This window comes from Myotis yumanensis, unplaced genomic scaffold, assembly GCF_028538775.1.
Source record: "Myotis yumanensis isolate MYYU_CA2020_CCGP unplaced genomic scaffold, mMyoYum1.0.hap1 SCAF_2, whole genome shotgun sequence".
NCBI classification, from domain to species: Eukaryota; Metazoa; Chordata; class Mammalia; order Chiroptera; family Vespertilionidae; genus Myotis; species Myotis yumanensis.
In genome coordinates this window covers 5,390,439-5,407,127 of record NW_027223753.1, presented here as the reverse complement: position 1 = coordinate 5,407,127, position 16,689 = coordinate 5,390,439, and the positions used below count along the sequence as shown (strand labels likewise).

Sequence of the window (16,689 nt, the reverse complement as noted above, 5' to 3'; positions counted from 1 at the left end):
CACTGATGCTTTTACTGTCTCCATAGCATTGTCTCGTCCAGTATGTCACGTAGTTGGAATCACAAGGTAGGTAGCTTTTCAGATTGGCTTCATTCACTTAGTCATGTGCATTAAGTTTCCTCCATGTCTTTTCATGGCTCGGTAGCTCATTTCTTTTTAGCTCTGAATAATATTCCGTTGTTTGGATGGACCACAGTTTTACCATTCACCCACAGAAGGGCATCTGGGTTTCTCCCAAGCTTTGGCAAGATGAGTAAAGCTGCTATACACATCCATGTGCAGGTCTTGGTGTGGACACTTGGGCAAGTGCCAAGGAACATGCTTGCTGGGCATATGATCAGAGTGTGTTTATTTATTTATTTTTCCTTTAATTAACCTTTAGTTTTGTAAGAAACTGCTAAACTGTCTTCTAAAGTGGCCGCACCATTTTGCATTTCCACCAGCAGTGAGAGAGAGTCCCCACTGCTCACCAGCATTTGGTGTCGTCAGTGTTTTGGCTTTTGGCCATTCTCAATAGGGGTGACATGGTATTATTATTATTGCTTTAATTTGCATTTCCCTAATGACTTATGCTGTTGAGCATCTTTCCGTCTGTATATCTTCTTTGATGAAGTGTCCATATTTTTAAAATTGTGTTGGTTTTCTTATTGTTGAATTCTTTGTATATTTTGGATGACTGTCCTTTATGAGATGTGACTTTTGCATATATTTTCTCCCGGTTTATGGCTATCTTCTCATTCTTGTGATACTGTCTTTTATACAACATAAGTTTTAAGTTTTGATCAAATCCATTGATTTCTTTCATGGAGTGTGCCTTTGGTGTTGTATCTAGAAAGTCATTACCATACCCATGGTCATCTAAGTTTTATCCTATTAGCCTTCTCGGAGTTTGATGGTTTTGTGTTTTACACTTAGGTCTATATCCCCTTGGAGTTGGTTTTTGTGAAGGGTGCCAGGTCTGTGTCTAGCTTCATTTTTTTCCATGTGGCTGTCCAGTTGCTCAGCACCATTTGTTGAATGACTTTGTTCTATTGTGCTGCCTTTGCTCCTTTGTCACAGACCAGTTGACTGTATTTATGCGGGTCTATTTCCGGGCTCTCTGTTCTGTTCCACTGATCTGTTTGTCAGTGCCTGCACCAATGCCTTACTGTCTTGCTTGCTGTAGTTTTATATAAGTTTTGTTCTTGTCTTTCAACATTGAGTCGGCTATTCTGGATCTTTGGCCTCTAATCCCAAAGGAGGCCAGCCTGCCTGGTTTCCTTCTCCTGTGTGCCCCCTGGTGTAGATACCACCTTTCAGATGGGCAGAGGGTTTGACCGGCAGGGTTCCACACACAGGAGCCGAGATGGGGAGGCGTGGCACTAGCACCCCTGGTCTAAGCTTCTCGGCCGCCTCATTATACCGATGTTATTTAACGTGAACCTCCAGGTCCTCCCGTCTCATTGGTGGAGAGCCAGGCCTCTCACTTCCTAACTTGTTGCTTCGTTCCACATCCATCCATCCACCATTCGTTTCATCCTCAGATTCAAGGTGAAGGTTGAAGAGAGCCTGAGCCTTCAAAAGGTCAGGAGACTCTGTTTCGGTTTCTGGGTTCAACATTCCGTGACTTTGGGGGGTGGTCACTAACCCTATTTAAGTCCGCCTGTCTTTATTTTCACCCAGTTCCCATGTCCCTGTCTTGTCCTCGTCACAGGAGCTGAGAAGCAGCCTGGTTCAGTGCCAGGCCTCCGAGTTCAGGGCCGTCCTCGCTTCACCAGCGGTTGTCAGGTTCCCACCGAGGTGCTGGGCACCTCCTGATCTCGGCTGACGTCATTCCAGCTTCCCCGTGACGCTCCCTCTCAAAATGCTTGGATACCTTGTTCTTGTGAAAATGTCACCAGCTCTTTGTGATTTCTTTTCCTTCTCTAGAGCCACCAAAAACCAGTGTAGAATTTTGTTCACGGTCAGTGTCAAACTCATTGCGAGGAGTTTAAAACGTCCGTCTTCATCCCTAGCTGGTTTGGCTCAGTGGATAGAGCATTGGCCTGTGGACTGAAGGGTCCCAGGTTCAATTCTTGTTAAGGGCACATGCCTGGGTTGCAGGCTCGATCCCCACTGGGAGCGTGCAGGAGGCAGCCAATCAATGATTCTCTCTCATCATTGTTGTTTCTATCTCTCTGTCTCTCTTCCTCTCTGGAATCACTAAAGAAATATTTTAAAAGATAAAATAAAACGCCCATCTTCTTCCCTGTCAGACCAGGTGCCGTGCGGTGCCCATTCCTTAGAGACCAGCATCTGCCGGAGGGCAGTTCTGTCTAACATTTTCCTAGGGCCTGGGGTCAGAACCCAGAGTAATGTAGGGAAGTGGGTCCTTTTCTCCTTCCTGCGGTCCTCGCAGCCCTGGACGTGGGCTCCCTCGTCGTCACGCCGGTTCTGCACTCTCAGACATAAACCTGCTTCCCGAGAGGCTCAGCGGCAAAGCAACAGTGAGCTCTCCTCTCCAGTGTTGATTGTAAAGACGTTACAACACTTATTTAACCACTGACATAGGGGCTCTGTGTGAAAGCAGTCGTCTTGCTGTCTTTGGTATTGTAAGGACGTAGCTAGTAAAGACACAGAAACTAGCAGAGCAAGGCCAGAGTCATTTTTCTGATGCATCGTGGGTTTGTTAGTCCCGTCAGCGCATGCGGTACCTGGTGCAGCTGTTGAGAAGTCGCACTGACAGCGAATGCCAGCAGGCCTGGAGTGCGCGTGGCCTTTCCTGGCTGTGCACGATAACGCTTTCCATTGTGGGTGAAGGTCAGGAGCCCGAAAACACACAGACCTTGGAAATTACCACCGGACTATTATGTTACAGTTCAGGACGGCGCCCTGTCCTACTTCAATTCAAGACAAATGTGACGGTGATAAAGAAGAAGGAAAGGGCAAACCTGGCCTGTATTTTCTGATAACGTTGCAGAGTGGGAAATTTCAGGAAGCCGTGGCATGTATTTTTTTGGCATAACTGTATTTCTGATTGACTTGCATTGTAAGAGTTAATGGATAAACAGGCGCGTACAAACCACACAGGTGCTCTGAACAGTTTCCATGCACATGATGACTGAGAGGCCTTAGAGGACTCCGTTCCCAAGTGTTTTCCTTCCCCAGCTTGCAGGGTGCTGGGGTTTCTTCTCCTATTTTCTAATTTTATATTAAACTAGAGGCCCGGTGCACGAAATTCGTGCACGGGGGTTGGGGGTGGGGTGTCCTTCAGCCCAGCCTGCACCCTCTCCAATCTGGGACATCCCTCTCACAATCCAGGACTGCTGGCTCCCAACCGCTTGCCTGCCTGATTGCCCCTAACTGCTTCTGCCTGTCAACCTGATCACCCCCTAACCACTTCCCTGCCAGCCTGATCAATGCCTAACTGTTCCGCTGCTGGCCCAATAGCCCCTAACTGCCCTCCCCTGCCGGCCTGATCACCCCTAACTGCCCTCCCCTGCCAGCCTGGTTGCCCCTAACTACACTTCCTTGCAGGCCTAGTTGCCCCCAACTGCACTCCCCTGCTGGCCCAGTCACCTCTAACTGCTCTCCCCTGCAGGCCTGGTTGCCCCCAACTGCCTTCCCCTGCCGGCCCAGTCACCCTTAACTTCCCTCCCTTGTCAGCCTGGTCACCCCTAACTGCCCTCCCCTGCCAGCCCGATTGCCCCTAACTGCCCTCCCCTGCAGGCCTGGTCCCCTCAACTGCCCTTCCCTGCAGGCCTGGTTCCCCCCCAACTGCTCTCCCCTACAGGCCTGGTCCCCCCCTAACTGCCTTCCCCTGCAGGCCTGGTCCCTCCCAATTGCCCTCCCCTGCAGGCCTGATCGTCCAGAGCTGCCCTCCCCTGCTGGCTATCTTGTGTCCACATAGGGGCCTCCATCTTGTGTGTTGGAGTGATGGTCAGTTTGTATGTTACTCTTTTATTAGATAGAATCATTGAAGTTCTTTGCAAAATGCAAGTGTGGGTACCTTAGGTCATTATCATCCTTTTTGTTGTTGTTACTCCTCGCCCGGGGATATTTTTCCATTGATTTTTAGGGAGAGTGGAAGAGAGAGGGAAAGACAGAGAGAAACATGGATGTGAGAGAAACCGAGGCACGTGCCCTTGACCAGAATCGAACCCGGGACCCTTTGGTCCATAGGCTGATGTTCTATCCACTGAGCCAAACTGGCTAGGGCAGGTCATTATCATTCTCCCAACTCCAGTTAGTTTCTCAGAGGAGCTGGCCAGTCTTGGCAGGATTGTGGGGACCAGCAGGTGGGAGCAGGTGGTTTTGATTTGGTGCAGATGCAGAGGCCTGGCGTCTGGAGGCACGTGCTGCTGGGCGGGCAGTGGTCCTCTAGCTGAAGCTGCAGGGACCTGGAGCAGCGAGCACAGAAGGGCAGCGGAGTGACGCTGAGGATAAAGTTCGCACTTGTGCATTGCGTTATCTGTGAGCAATTCTGGACGTTATGCTGCAGAGAACTAATGGTCATGCATGAGATGATTTCGCTTAAGGGGGCTTTTATGCTGCAACAAAAACAAGGAGCTCATGGCCACAGCTGTGCCAGTTTTAAGCTGAGCTGGTGTCCTGAAGAGGGAAACCAGAGGCAGGCCCCCCTGCTCTGCGGGTGCACAGAAGGCAAGGAAGCCAACCCGAGGATGGCCCGTGTCCTTACAGAGACTTTCCAAAGGCCTTTGCTGCAGGCCCCGTGGCCGTTTGGTTTGTTCATTGCTGGCGAGGGCGGCAGATCTGAAGAATGTGCCCTCCCACCTGCCCAGCCCCAGGTCAGCCTGACCGCTCAGACTCCAGGGCGAGGCCCAGCGGGTGGAGTTGAGGGAAGATGTCTAGCATGTCTGCCTTGCTTCCCGGTGACAGGCCACTGCTGTGGTGGGTGATGGAGGCATTCTTGGCCTCTGGTTTGTCTTCGCTCCTCTGTTAGGATGCCAGCCTGAATCATTTCAATAAGCGACGTTTCTCTGGTTTCCCACCTCTCTCACTACGGAGATAAACATTCTCCACTCCATCCCTTTCTCCCCTCCCCCTTTTTACTCCTCACAAAACTGAGTTCTGAAATATGGCTCCTCGGTATTCACACATGAACAGCCACCACCTGAGGGACAGAGCTTGAGAAACCCTCAGAGGACCCTCGGTCCTCAGCCCAGTGCCCATCCACGCTGCTCAGAGGAGATCCCCAGTTCCCCAGGATGTTGACCTGCAAACCCCATCTTTATGCGCCGCCTGGGGTGTGGCAGGATTCAGGCCCAGTGCCTCTCCGTTTCCAGGGTTACTGTAGCCAAGGGCAGGGCTCCAGGCCCCGGGTTCCATGTGGGGTCCCTGGCCAGGGAGCAAGGCTGGCTGCAGGGTATTCATGACTGGGACCTGAGAGATATCCTGTGACCCAGACCACTTCCACCTGGCCCCTCCCAACAGGACCCCCGAACTTCAGGGAGACCCTGAGTTCCTGAGTCAAAGGACTGTCTTGCCTGCCCACCTCGCCTGTCACCTTTCTGAACTTCTAGAAGAGTAGGGCAGGAGCTTCTGCCATTGGAAATCTTGTAGCTGGACACGGGGCTCCCAGATCAGTGACTGCCACAGCAATTTGTGACATTAAAGAGGAATAAATACGGGAGATTCATGAAGCTTGGGGGACTAAAGTAGGTAAGGAATACAGAAGTTATGGTTAGACGCGCCCATTATGGTTTGGGTTCATGCCTGGCCTGTTAATTTTATGGGGTAACTCTTAATATTGAGTAAAACAATTTAATTAGAAAAGTAATTGACTTCTGCACTTCACGCCGGTGAAATATTTTCATTTGCTTACTAGAAAAGCTTGTGAAAATGATATTAGGTTTCTTTGAAAATTAAATAATAACTTTTATAAAAACCTGAGTGGTAGAAAAATGAGATAATGGATAACTGAAGGGTAGCCTCTCTGAGTGTAAGCATTTAAGTAAGCATTTGTTGCAGACTTCTTTTAAAATTTCACATTTTTCCTGGTAATATTGAGTAAAATATGCCAACCACCCTTGATGACTTAGGACAGTGATGGCAAACCTTTTGAGCTCGGCGTGTCAGCATTTTGAAAAACCCTAACTTAACTCTGGTGCCATGTCACATATAGAAATTTTTTGATATTTGCAACCATAGTAAAACAAAGACTTATAATTTTGATATTTATTTTATATATTTAAATGCCATTTAACAAAGAAAAATCAACCCAAAAAATGAGTTTGCGTGTCACCTCTGACACGCGTGTCATAGGTTCGCCATCACTGACTTAGGATCAGGTATTAGACCAGGGGTGGACAAACTTTTTGACTCGAGGGCCACAATTGGTTCTTAAACTGGACCGGAGGGCCGGAACAAAAGCATGGATGGAGTGTTTGTGTGAACTAATATAAATTCAAAGTAAACATCATTACATAAAAGGGTACGGTCTTTTTTTTTTTTTCAGTTTTATTCATTTCAAACGGGCCGCATCCGGCCCGCGGGCCGTAGTTTGCCCACGGCTGTATTAGAACTTAGACCAGTGGTTCTCAACCTCGTGGCCCTTTAAATTCAGTTCCTCATGTTGTGACCCAACCATAAAATTATTTTCGTTGCTACTTCATCACTGTAATGTTGCTACTGTTACGGATCGTAATGTAAATATCTGATATGCAGGATGGTCTTAGGCGACTCCTGTGAAAGGGTCGTTCGACCGCCAAAGGGGTCGCGACCCACAGGTTGAGAACCACTGCCTTAGGCAGTGTGTGCAGGAGTAGGTGGGTCTTCACAGCCCCTCCCGTTAGAGAACATACCTGGGTCTTGTTTAGAGAAGGAAGTCCTTATGTCGTTTGTCCACCGCCCACCCAGCCATCTGTCTGTCTGTGTTGTTGCCTTTTCATCTTTCTCATAGCAGTGAAGTAAGAGCATTTGATTATGTAACCTCCTGAACAGGGTAACGGAGATGCCATCCATGAAATTAACTAGGGAGCAACCTGGAAAGCAGCCCTCTTGGAAGTGACTTTTTCTTCTCAGGAAAAGCATGTGTTTCTGTCTTTCACTTGCACTTCTCCCCATTACTCAAGGGGACTCTGTCAAGTTATCTGTGTTACTTTGAAGCTTTCTGGGTCGCTGGCCTTTACAGCCCCTGAAAATGCAGCAACAATGTGGCACCTCCCACGCTTCCTCCCTGGTCTGTTTCCCAGGGTGGCCCCTGGGGAAGTCTCCTCCAGGAACTGTTAAGATATTGCTGCCAATCACCATGAAATACAAGTACAACTTGAGCACCACAACATGCAGGAACCTAGTTTTCTAACTTGGTTCCCGGTCCCGCTGAGGTGCTGGGTGAAGATGCCCGAGTTCCGAGGATCCACTGGTAGATTTCCGTTTGAAATGGTGATTTCCACCTGGACTGGTGTCCGCGGGCGTCTGAAGCTCCGAAAGGCCCCTGCCCAGTGTTTTGTGTTTTCACATGTTTTCCTGCAGAGAGGGCTCGTGGCGTTCTTTCGGTTCTCAGAAGAGCCCAGGAAAGGTGTGCACTTGGCTGCAGAAGGCCCTGCCCCTGCAGGCACAGACTCCGGCTGTTGTCTCAGGTTTGGAGCTGCTAGAGTTCAGCCAGCTCCCTCTCTAAAGTCACCTTTTACATTTTTTAAAAAGAGTCCCATAATAGCACTTGACAAAATCTGACACCCTGATGTCGGGGATTTGTTTCAAAATAATGGAAACTGGTGGTAGGAATAGGTAAATCAAACAAGATTGGTCCTGTTTTGATCATTGTAATGGTTGAGTCCTGGGTACATGGGGTTTATTATTCTATTCTTTCTACTTTATAGCTTACATAATATAAAAAGATAAAATTGCCTGACATAAAACTTGTGTGGTCACATCCATTGGGTGGCTAATATCAAAACCCAGAAAATGACAAGTGTTGGTGAGGCTGCAGAGAAATTGGGACCCTTGTGCTCTGCTGGTGGGAATGTGAAAATGGTGCAGCCGCTGTGGGAAACAATATTGGCGGTTCCTCAAAGAATTAAAACCAGGATTACCGAATGATCCAGCAGTTCCACTTCTGGGTGCACACCCAGAAGAATGGAAACCAGGGAGGCAAACAGATGTTTGTATGCCCGTGTTCATGACGTTAATCACAGTGGCCGAAAGGTACTTGGCAACCCAAGTGCCCTTGACAGATGGAGAGACAAGATGTGGTCCATACATACAGTGGGGTATTATTCAGCCTTAAAAAGGTGACGCATGCTGTAGCTCGCATGGACCTTGAGGACATTATGCTAAGGACAAATACCCACTTATCAACTGTGGCTGATTAAAAGTTTCCTTTAAAAAAAAAAAAAGCCAGGTCATTTTGTTTGCTTGCTTTTTGTTTTACACTGAACAGGATTACTGTATAACGCTACTTCTTTCTTCTGCATAAAAGAGATAAAGTTAGACCTCTCCAGGGCCTGAGTCTGTAGGGATTCCATTAGCTGTAGGTTGTATTTCGGAAGATGTTGATGGGGAGGTCGTCATGGGAACGCCTCCGGAGTCTCTCTAGCTCTGGTCCTTCTGCCTTTGTGGTTTTTCCTAAAATATAGCTGCTGCTTAAGATGAACCGATCAACACATATCTGGTGAGCATCCATGTGGCAGGCATAGAGTGGGCCCTTCCCGCACATGATCTACAATCCTCAAAGCAGGGTTGTGCAAGGAGGTCCCGTTCCCAACTTACGATGTAGAAATAAATAGGCACAGGTGGTTAAAGAATCTGCCCCTAGTTACAATGTCAGACACAGTTCATTTATTAACTATATCCCTGTCTTTCTTACCAGACCACACTGTTTAAAACTTTTAACAGCTTCTAACAGAATCGAGGGAGCTCGTTGGCATAGCAGAGAAGGGGGTGCTCACCCCGTTGCTCTAGCCCAGGGGTGGGCAAACTTTTTGACTCGAGGGCCACAATGGGTTCTTACACTGGACCGGAGGGCCGGAACAAAAGCATGGATGGAGTGTTTGTGTGAACTAATATAAATTCAAAGTAAACATCATTACATAAAAGGGTACTGTCTTTTTTTTTTTTTTTAGTTTTATTCATTTCAAACGGGCTGGATCCGGCCCGCGGGCCGTAGTTTGCCCACGGCTGCCCTAACCACAGCTCAAGCCCCTCTCCAGCTGTGCCTCCTGTGCATCAGTTATCCCGGTCTTGCTGGTCCCAGAATGAATGAACCACAGCCTTTTCTACCTTTGAACCTTATTTGTATTTTTACTCTGTTTAAAAAACCCCCTCAACCCCCAGCCGGTTTGGCTCAGTGGATAGAGTATTGGCCTGAGGACCAAAGGGTCCCGGGTTCAATTTCAGTCAGGCATGTACCTCGGTTGCAAGCTCCTCCCTGGCCTGGGCCAGTCAAGGTACGTGCAGGAGGCAACCAATCGATGTGTTTCTCTCATATCAATGTTTTTCTCTGTCTTTCCCTATTTCTTTTCCTCCCTAAAATCAATGGGAAAATATCCTCGGGTGAGGATTAAAAATAGGTAAATACAGTACCCCCTCAGAAGGAGACTCCTTTGAAGGATGTCCTTGGGAGGTCTTCATGGTGCTGCTGGTGGTCCCCAGGGCTGGTCTCAGATATTCCCAGCTCTCTCCTCCAGACACACGCTGGAATTGCCCCTGCCCACCCTGGTGATTTTGGTGGGACCATGGGACCAGTTCTGGCCCACGAGTTAGGAGCAAAAGTGAGTTGTATTTCGTCTGTGTAGACGGGTCAGCTCCCACTAGGCACCCCTCCAGAGTGCTCAGTCTTCCCCTGGCAATGGCCACATCTGAGATGGAGGCTGCAGGTCTTACTGGCTCTGCTGACCGTCCGAGTTCCCACCGAGTGAGTTCCCGTTTCCAGTTTTTCCCACACCCCACAACCCGGTGATTATGGCCGTGTCAGTCCAGGATGTGACGGCCGTCGGTACGTTTGTGTTCTCTGGCAGATCGTGCCGTGCTTCCCCAGCTCAGCACCTTGCAGGGCACTTAGGCCTCGCAGGCGTCCTGGGGAAACACTTCGGAGGGTTTTAGTTTCTGCACAGACTTCAAGTCCATGGTGATGTGGAGCCAAAAGGACCTTTGATGTCAAGCTGGTTTTCGAGGATCAGAGATGGTCTGATCTAAATATGAATATGGGACAATGCTTAGTCCTTAAGAATGGATGCCTTTTTATATTTTTATTTTGGGACTGTCTGAATAATTTATGAATTTTAAAATGTTTTCTGAGGAAAAAATAATCAGTTGGAGATTTTATATTTGTATCATTTAAGACACTTTTCTATGCATATTGCCTTTAATAAGGGGTCTGCTAACACATTACATTCCACTCCTTAGTGAGTCAGGAGCTAGATTTTTAAATCAAAGCCTGGCACTTTGCAGCATCCACTCAAAGGCACCTGCCGCCACCTAGTGGTGGTGTCTCCTAATTGTATATTCTTTTGATGGACCAAGGTTAAATGTTGAATCTGCAAACAAAACATGTAACATTATCTAATACTTACTGGTGAATTGCCTATAGTCTCTTAAAACATATAGTTTTCGCATGACCGGTGTGGCTCAGTGGTTGAGCGTGGACCTGTGAACCAGGAGGTCACGGTTTGGTTCCTGGTCAGGGCACATTGTGGGGCGTGTAGGAGGCAGCCGATCAGTGATTCTCTCTCATCATTGATCTATCTCTCTCTTCTCCATTTCTCTCTGAAGTTAATTTAAAAATGTTTTTAAAAACATATTTGTCATTATTTATTATGATGTCGTTACTGGGTCAATACGACTAGGTGTCCTGGAATGAGAAGTGGCACGTAGCCAATGTTTTGGGAAGAGTGGTTTCTCTTCGTCAATGAATTTATCAGCGGGAGCTCTGGTGCAGGGTTGATGTCGGGGCTGCCACACACGGGCTTTGCAGCCACCTTGCCGGGGATCTGTGACTTGCATGACCTGGACAGGGAGCCAACCTCTCTTTTGCCCACAGAGTTGGGATGTACTGGGAAGGCGTAAGTTTTTATATTTAAAGTGAACCCTGAAGTTGACTGTTGTGTTCTTTTCACTTTGGTTTTTAAATCAGTGACAATTTTATAACCACAGAAGCTAGCCAGGTCTTAGAGTAACTGTGCACACCCCAGATACAGCCCACATTTACAGAAAGGCTGATCGCCAGCCTTGCCATGCCCGGATGTTAATTAGTATTATGCCATTCAAAATGTCATTGGCTTTTTTATGATGTAGAATGTGAAGCCATGAATCAGGAAAAGACTTTGAGCTCCGGTGACCTGTTCCTAGCCTGCTTGCTGCTAGTCTCTCCGCGTTATCTGTGGGCTCCTTTCGGATGATTACAGAAACATCAGTCACTTGTCTCCATAAATATTTTATAATGCCAATTGAATGTGATGAAATATTAAAAATATCATTTATTAAATATTTAAAAGTTCAGTCTTTGAAACTGGCCAGCTCTCTTCATTCTACTTCCAGCCTAAAGGAGCAATTTAGAAAATCTGAATTATAAAATTAGAATACTGGGAAAAATAAGAGAATTAGGAATATCACTATAAAATTATTTTTTTGCCTTGAACCATTAGTAATTTTCAGCTGCAGGCCTATCATTTAGGGTAGCAGAAATACACATTTTATGCTACTACCTTTTAATAATTACTGCTATTTTAGATTTTCTGCACTTTGCCTAGTATTTTTACCTTCTTACTGGGTTAGAAAAATTCACTTAAAGTCTAAGGAGTTTTACGGACTCACATATTGGAATAATCTTCAGTTTCATTTGCTTTGCTTATAATCCTATATAATAAAGAGCTAATATGCAAATGGTCATCATGCCCTCATGCCGTAACGGTTCAGACACTCAACACTGGGGAGAGAGGAATGAGGACCAGCCAGGCACAAATGAGCTCGCAAGAAAGGAATGGAAATCAGCCAGACTGTGGCCCGGGAGAGGGACAAGCGGCCCGCTCCACGGTCCCGGGCGTCTGCGGCTGCGGCCAAGGCGAAGCCGCGCGCCCACAGTCCTTGAGGCTGCGGCCAGTCCTGGCAAAGCTGGCCCAGGTCATGGGTGCCTGCAGCCAGCCAGAGGGAGGGAAGCCTGGGTCCCGGGTGCCTGCGACCAGCCGGAGGAGGGAATCCTGGGTTCCGGGTACTGGGCGAGGCAGAGGCAGTTAGGGGTGATCAGGCCAGCAGGGGAGCAGTTAGGGGCGATCAGGCAGGCAGGCAGGCAAGCGGTTAGGAGCCACTAGTCCTGGGTTGCGAGAGGCAGTCAGACATCCCCCGAGAGGTCCCGGATTGGAGAGGGTGCAGCTCCACCACCACCCCCCCCCCTCCTGTGCACAAATTTCGTGCACCGGGCCTCTAGTTTTATTAATAAAACTTGAAATATGAAAACAAATTGGAATTTACTATTGCTTTTAATGGTACATTACTAATAGTCAGTTGAATTAATAGCTTCTGTGTTTTGAAAGGAGAAATCAGTGACAAACTGGAGGTTCTTCACAATGGCCTGTTTACCTGTCACACCTGTAGCCCAGGCAGCCATCAGCCTGCGCCACAGCAGGTTACAGAGCAGGTTTCATGAGCTGTCTGGAGAAGTGGGAGATCCAGCCCTTAGGAAAAGCTCCAGCCAGCTGCAGAGTGAGGCTGTTTCCTGTGTTCAGAGGACCCTCCCGGAGCGAGGGCTGCCTCAGACTCGGCCCGCACAGCGTTCCCCCAGTGAGCTCGGCGCCCTCGGAGTGCTGCTGAAGGAGAAGGGCAGGTGCACCAGAACTTCTGAATTCTTCTCTCCCAAGGCTCCTGGCCCAGGGCAGCTTTTGTGTGGGGAGAGCTTTTCCAAAGGCTCCTTAAATCTCGGCCTTTCTGATCTGGGTTTGGTATCCTAGTCGGTCCCTCCATAATCTAAGCACAGCTCACCTTTCCGGACAGGTCCCTGGTTGCACGTGGACCGCCAGGTTCTCTCCTCTCCTTTGCTTAGGCTATCCACTGCCAGAAACAAAAAGTAACACCTTTCAATGTTCACAACACCAAGTCATACCTGCTTTTCCGTCTCAGCACCAAAACTACTTCTCTAGGAGAGAATTCCGAACCAGGACACTGACTGAAATTTTAAAAAATACATATTTTTATTGATTTCAGAGAGGTAGGGAGAGGGAGAAAGAGATAGAAACCTCAATGATGAGAGAGAATCATGGATCGGCTGCCTCCTGCACGCCCCACACGGGATCGAGCCTGCAACCCGGGCATGTGCCCTGACCAGGAATTGAAACGTGACCTCCTAGTTCATAGGTCGACCATGATGGCTGGGCCAGGACATTGATTTTATTTGTACTATATACAAGGTTCCTGACACACTCATCCATTGGCCCGATACTTCCCGAGTGATGAGATGCTAGTTAGCAAACAGCAGAAGGTCAGCCACTCCCAGAATCTGTTTTTGTCCATGTCTGAGTGGAGGAGGAGAAGGTAACGACACAGCAGCACCTTGTGGCATCGCCTGTGTCTGACACTGTCAGCCTGTCATGTGTGACGGGTTTGATCACACCACAACCTGTGAGGTGGGTACTGTTCCTGTCCTCAGTCTACAGTTGAGGGAACAGGCCCGTGGAGGCAGCCAGCTACCTGCCCCAAGGTCCCAGGCTGGCCCCGCTGCCCGCGCTGTGCCCACGGTGGCGAAGAGCAGCAGCAGAGGAGATGGTGGGGCCAGAGCAGCAGGTGCTGGTGGGGCTGGACGAGGGAGCATTTGACCAGAGACCTGAAGTGAAGTGACGAGCCCTGAGACTCTGGCCGGGGACTGGCCTTCCCTCATCCTCACGAGAGCTCGGTGGTTTCCTGGAGGCTGCCTGGTGTGTGCGGCACGGCCGCAGGAGGCACAGTGGGGACCAGCTGGCTCCTATGAAGCCGGACAGTGAGCGAAAACTCAGGATGGAAGTGGTGCCGCTCTTCTTAGCGAGCTTTGTTTTTAAAAATGCAGTTTTTATGAAAATGGTACTTACGCTAACTTATAATGGTTTTTTTTAAATGCATTAATATTAAAATTTATTTTGGTTTTAATTTCCAATACAGTGAATTCTGATAGGGTGGTAGTTAGATAAATTAGATAGATAGGTAGATCCCACATAAACAAATGCTGTAAGGACCTTTTTTGGTGAGGCCGGTTCTGGGTGCACAAATTTGAGGATACCGTTTAGATTAGATCTGTCAGGAGGGCAAGAATGCGCTTGGTCACTTGGCTCTTGTAATAAGTCCCGTGAGCAGCAGAGGTGACGAGAAGCAGCTGCGTCTGCATTTTGTGTGCGCAGAGTTTTAAATGCGGTAAAATGTAGAGCCATTTTAAGTGTACAGTTCAGTCATGTTAACTATACTCGTTCATATTGTTGTGCAGCCTGTTCCAGAACTCTTCTCATCTGGCAAAACTGCAACTCTGTACCCGTTAGACTGGTCCTGTGGGTCTGCAGTGACCTTGAAAGTGAAGCAGAGGCTTGCTGTGGGTTGGATGTGGCGTGCATGAACGTTTGATGGGTGCGCCATTCATTGCAGGGCTGGCAGCTTGTCTCCCTCCCACACGCCGGTCGTGCACCGCGCTGGAGGGGCTGCAGGTGAGGCCCGGGTGCTTCTCACCATCTCGCTCTCCTGTCGCTCCATAACGGTCATCACCCGCAGCAGAAAAGCAGTATCCCCTTATGGGATGTTGTATTCGACATGGTTAAACATTTAGATTTAATTTCAGATGGTCTGGATTGATTTGCACTCACGGGAGAGAGTCTGGGTAGTTCATTCAACAAATAGGCACTACCTATCCTAGCTAATAAAAGTATAATATGTAAATTAACTGTCATTCTGCTACAAAGATGGTGGCGCCCATAGTGGCTGGAGCGGGACACTGGCGGCATCGCCCTGGCAACTAGAGCCCAGCATCCACGCCCCGGCCACACAGAGGGAGGGGAGGGGCCTCGGGCCGGAGGCTGGGGTGAGGGACGCTGGCGTCATTGCAGGCCGGGCTGAGGAACGCCCCCCTGCCCCCCCGCACAAATTTTGTGCACTGGGCCTCTAGTTGGTCATGAAGTTCCATACTCTTCCTTTTAATCAGCTCAGCTAAATTGAGGAGTTCTATGGTTAATCGTATCCTGAGTTGTGATACATTACACCTGAGATATAAGGAGAGCTGGTAACACTCAAGGTGAAAGTAGAAAGACAATGAAAGAGTTCCAGTTATGAGGTGGAGCCCAAAAGGTGATGGTGGTGCGAGCGCTCAGGGAGAAGTGGTGGCCGTGACCCGGACAAAGCCAGGCCCAGACAAAACAGGAGGGATCAGAACTAAAAACTGATGGGACCAGGTAAGCGCCTGCCAGACATCACAGTTCTCCCTTAAAAACAAAAGTAGCAGTTACGGTGCCAGCCCCTCTTCCAGTTATGGCACCAGCCCTCTCGGGAGGGGGCAGGGCTGGCTTACAAACTAGGAAATGAGATTGAGCGGTTACTCAAGGCCACCCAGAGGTCAGTTACACCTGCTCTGCTCAAGGTCACTCAGTAAAGATAGAAGACACTGGAATCTGACCCCACGTCAGCCTGACTCCAAAGTGGGTTATTTATTCTTAATCAGTTTTCAGTCAACTATTTCAGGAATTCGCATTTTATTTTATTTTAATACCTAGGATTTGTAATTTTATATTCTTAAGTATTGTCTATTTTGTGTCTTTGTAATGATAACTTTAAATAGGAAATATTGTATTGTCATGAAGAAATAACACTTTTCTTTGTCACTATTCTGTGATAGGCCCCAAACAGTTTGAGTTTGTCTACTGGCCATCAGTCTTTCTTTTTTAATTTGTAGAGCAGAATCTGGTTTCTTCCTGGACTCATATAGTTTCTCCATTACTCACTCTGGAATTTAGAAATTCATGATATTTGGGTCTTGGTACCAAACTCTGCAACAAAAAATGCAAGTGTTGCCTTCCAGACCAATGAGAGTCTTATTGTTCAGACATAATAGATGTGTCTTCGAAAGCAGTTGAGTTTAAAATACTCATTCTAGCCCTGGCCGGTGTGGCTCAGTGGGTTGGGTGTTATCCTGTGCACCGAAAGGTTGCCGGCTCCGTTCCTGGTCAGGGTATGTGCCGGCTGTGGGCTCGATCCCCAGTGGGGGGCATGCAGGAGGAAGCCAGTCCCCCTCCCCCTCACATCACTGTTTCTCTCGCTTCCTCCCTCTCTCTCTCAAAATCAATTTAAAAAATCTTTTCAAAAAAAGTGATGGTGTTCTAACCTGCCTATTTCCTTTCCTTTTAAACACAGCTAACAAGCACAAGCCCTGGCTTGAGCCCACCTATCACGGCATAGTGACCGAAAACGACAACGCGGTGCTCCTCGACCCCCCGCTGATCGCCCTGGACAAGGACGCCCCTCTGCGCTTCGCAGGTAGGAGCGTGGTTTTGTTCGCTCTTGATGCACCGGGACTGGGGGCGATGCACTGGGAACGTTTCTCACCCTTTCTTAAAGTGTCTGGTGGCCGAGGCTGGTTTGTGGCTCTGGGGCACCATCCTTTTTCCTGTTACTTTAAAAAGTCGGGGCACCTGACCAAAAAGCCTGTACATGTGGTTGGAAAGCACAATATTACATCGCATTATTCTAGTCCTTGTCTTGATGTCATCAGACAGATAACACCTAGGCCAGTGTGTCTCAAAAAATCGTGCACACAGCGCACCTGAGGGTCATGTT

At 48.3% G+C, this 16,689-nt stretch overlaps 1 protein-coding gene across 1 annotated transcript in view; it reads left to right on the top strand.

Annotated features, from left to right (window-relative positions):
• Positions 1-16,689, top strand: part of LOC139001539 (calsyntenin-1-like) — a 44,644-nt gene that overhangs the window by 16,839 nt on the left and 11,116 nt on the right. Inside the window, exon 2 of the mRNA XM_070403055.1 lies at positions 16,267-16,389. Within this exon, the coding sequence (XP_070259156.1) occupies positions 16,267-16,389 (123 nt within the window). The remainder of the gene's footprint in view (positions 1-16,266; positions 16,390-16,689) is intronic.